Below are 2,040 nucleotides of genomic sequence, written 5' to 3' on the forward strand. Positions count from 1 at the left end.
GGCGACAAGAGCGAAACTCCGTCTCAGGAAAAAGGAAAAAGGGAGGAAGGCAGGAAAGAAGGAAGGAAAAAGAAAGAAAAATACGCAAAGCAACAAAAAAGAGACCTAGAAAGATGGAAACAACTATTAGAAGACCCTTGCTTAACCCGCGTGCATCTCGGGCTACAGGTGTAGACCCCTCGGGCTAACCCCCGCTGGCGCCTGCGCACTGGCCTGGCCCGCAGCAGGAAGCCCCGGGGTGAGACACTTTCGGATTCCATGACAACGGCCGGATTAAACGTTTTTCTTCTTTGCTACTGAACCTATGCTGCGATTTAGAACACAAGAAACTCCAAGAGGCTGTAGGGATTGTCTTAGCTGTCTGCCTCCTCCGCCGGCACCGCTGAAGGCAGCCCTTATCGAGGGCGCTAAACATCGGGGTCCTGGGTTTCTATGACGACAAACAGGCGTTCCAGCAAAGGAGGTAGTGACCGGATGCTGGCGGGGTACGCAATGTGTGGGTAGGATAGCGGGTGTCCCTTTCCAGTCATTTTTAACCAAGAAACAGTGCGAGGCCTGCCCAACTCCCGAGTTTGTGGAACTGGCGCGCGAGAACGCTGCCTGTGGGGAAGGTTGGGGTCCCCAGCCGAGCCACCTGCAGCGAGTGTCGCCCACCAGGGGTGCCGGCGGTCTGCAGGGTCCGCCGAGCGGGTCTTTCCTGCCCTGCTCCCTGACCCTGACCTGACGGTCCACTAAGGCCTCTCAGTCGCAACAGATAACCCCAGAACATAGAGGTCGCCCCGAAGAAGGAAAACCATGCTAGATGAATTCTAAACTACGATCTGAACCTAAATACTCAATGGGTGTCATCTTTTTTCCTTCTTTTTTTCTTTTTTCCTCTCCCTGCAGGATTATGTGGCAGCCTGCAAGTAGTCCCAGTGCGGCGCTGATTTGTGTCTAAATTAGCTTTCCGGAGGACTATTTCAAATTACTAAAAAGATAGGAGGCATTGTTTATTATGTCTCTCCCGAAAACGCCCTCCACCCCGCTAAACTCTGCATCAACGTCTGAGAGCAAAAAGTTAGTGTCTGTAGCCACGGAAGGGACGAGAGGTAAACTTCGATGATTCTGAAGTCATAAACAGTCATGGCCGTAAGACAGAAATCACCTTCCATTCACCGGTTTTTTAAATCTGATACTCAGAATACCTTGATTGGCTACATTTTTCTAACACGCTTGCTTAAATAAAGCAAGAAGTCATTCCTTTTACTGTATTTTGAGTCAGAGTCCTGTTTCACTACTCCATCTAAATACTGTTTATAATTGTTTTCAAATGTTGATTTATATATGGTTTTAAATTCACCCTATTTTAAATATCAATAGTTGTAATTTTTTTTGGTTCCTGGTCTTTGGCTTTAAGGAACTTTGAAAAAGTAATAGTGAGGTTAGGCGCGGTAGCTCATGCCTGTCATACCAGCACTTCGGGAGGCCGAGGTGGGCGGATCACTTGAGGTCAGGAGTTCGAGACCAGCCTGGACAATATGTTGAAACCCCGTCACTACTAGAAATACCATAATTAGCCGAGCCTGGTGGCTCTCACCTGTAGTCCCAGCTTACTCCGGAGGCTGAGGCAGGAGAATCGCTTGAACCCAGGAGGTGAGGTTGCAGTGAGCCATGATGGTGCCATTGCATTCCAGTCCGGGAGACAGAGTAAGACTCCATCTCAAAATAAATAGGCCGGGCGCGGTGGCTCACACCTGTAATCCCATTTGGGAGGCCGAGGCTGGCGGATTATGAGGTCAAGAGATTGAGACCATCCTGGCCAACATGGTGAAACTCTGTTTACTAAAAATATAAAAATTAGCTGGGCTTAGTGGTGCGAGCCTGTAGAGCTACTCGGGAGGCTGAGGCAGGAGAGAATCACTTGAACCCGGGAGGTGGAGGTTGCAGTGAGCCGAGCGAGATTGCAGCACTGCACTTCAGCCTGGAGACAGAAGGAGACTCCGTCTCAAATTACGAGGTCAGGAGTTCGAGACCAGCCTGAACAACATGGTGAAACCT

General features: G+C 49.7%; 1 protein-coding gene across 1 annotated transcript in view; it reads left to right on the plus strand.

The window, feature by feature from the left end:
- The first annotated feature begins 207 nt into the window (after positions 1-207).
- Positions 208-2,040, plus strand: part of AXDND1 (axonemal dynein light chain domain containing 1) — a 196,197-nt gene continuing 194,364 nt past the window's right edge. Inside the window, exons 1-2 of the mRNA XM_011968050.1 lie at positions 208-485; positions 889-1,091. Coding sequence (XP_011823440.1) covers positions 998-1,091 — 94 coding nt within the window. The 5' untranslated portion in view covers positions 208-485; positions 889-997. The remainder of the gene's footprint in view (positions 486-888; positions 1,092-2,040) is intronic.

Source organism: Mandrillus leucophaeus, unplaced genomic scaffold (genome assembly GCF_000951045.1).
Source record: "Mandrillus leucophaeus isolate KB7577 unplaced genomic scaffold, Mleu.le_1.0 Scaffold825, whole genome shotgun sequence".
Lineage (NCBI taxonomy): Eukaryota > Metazoa > Chordata > Mammalia > Primates > Cercopithecidae > Mandrillus > Mandrillus leucophaeus.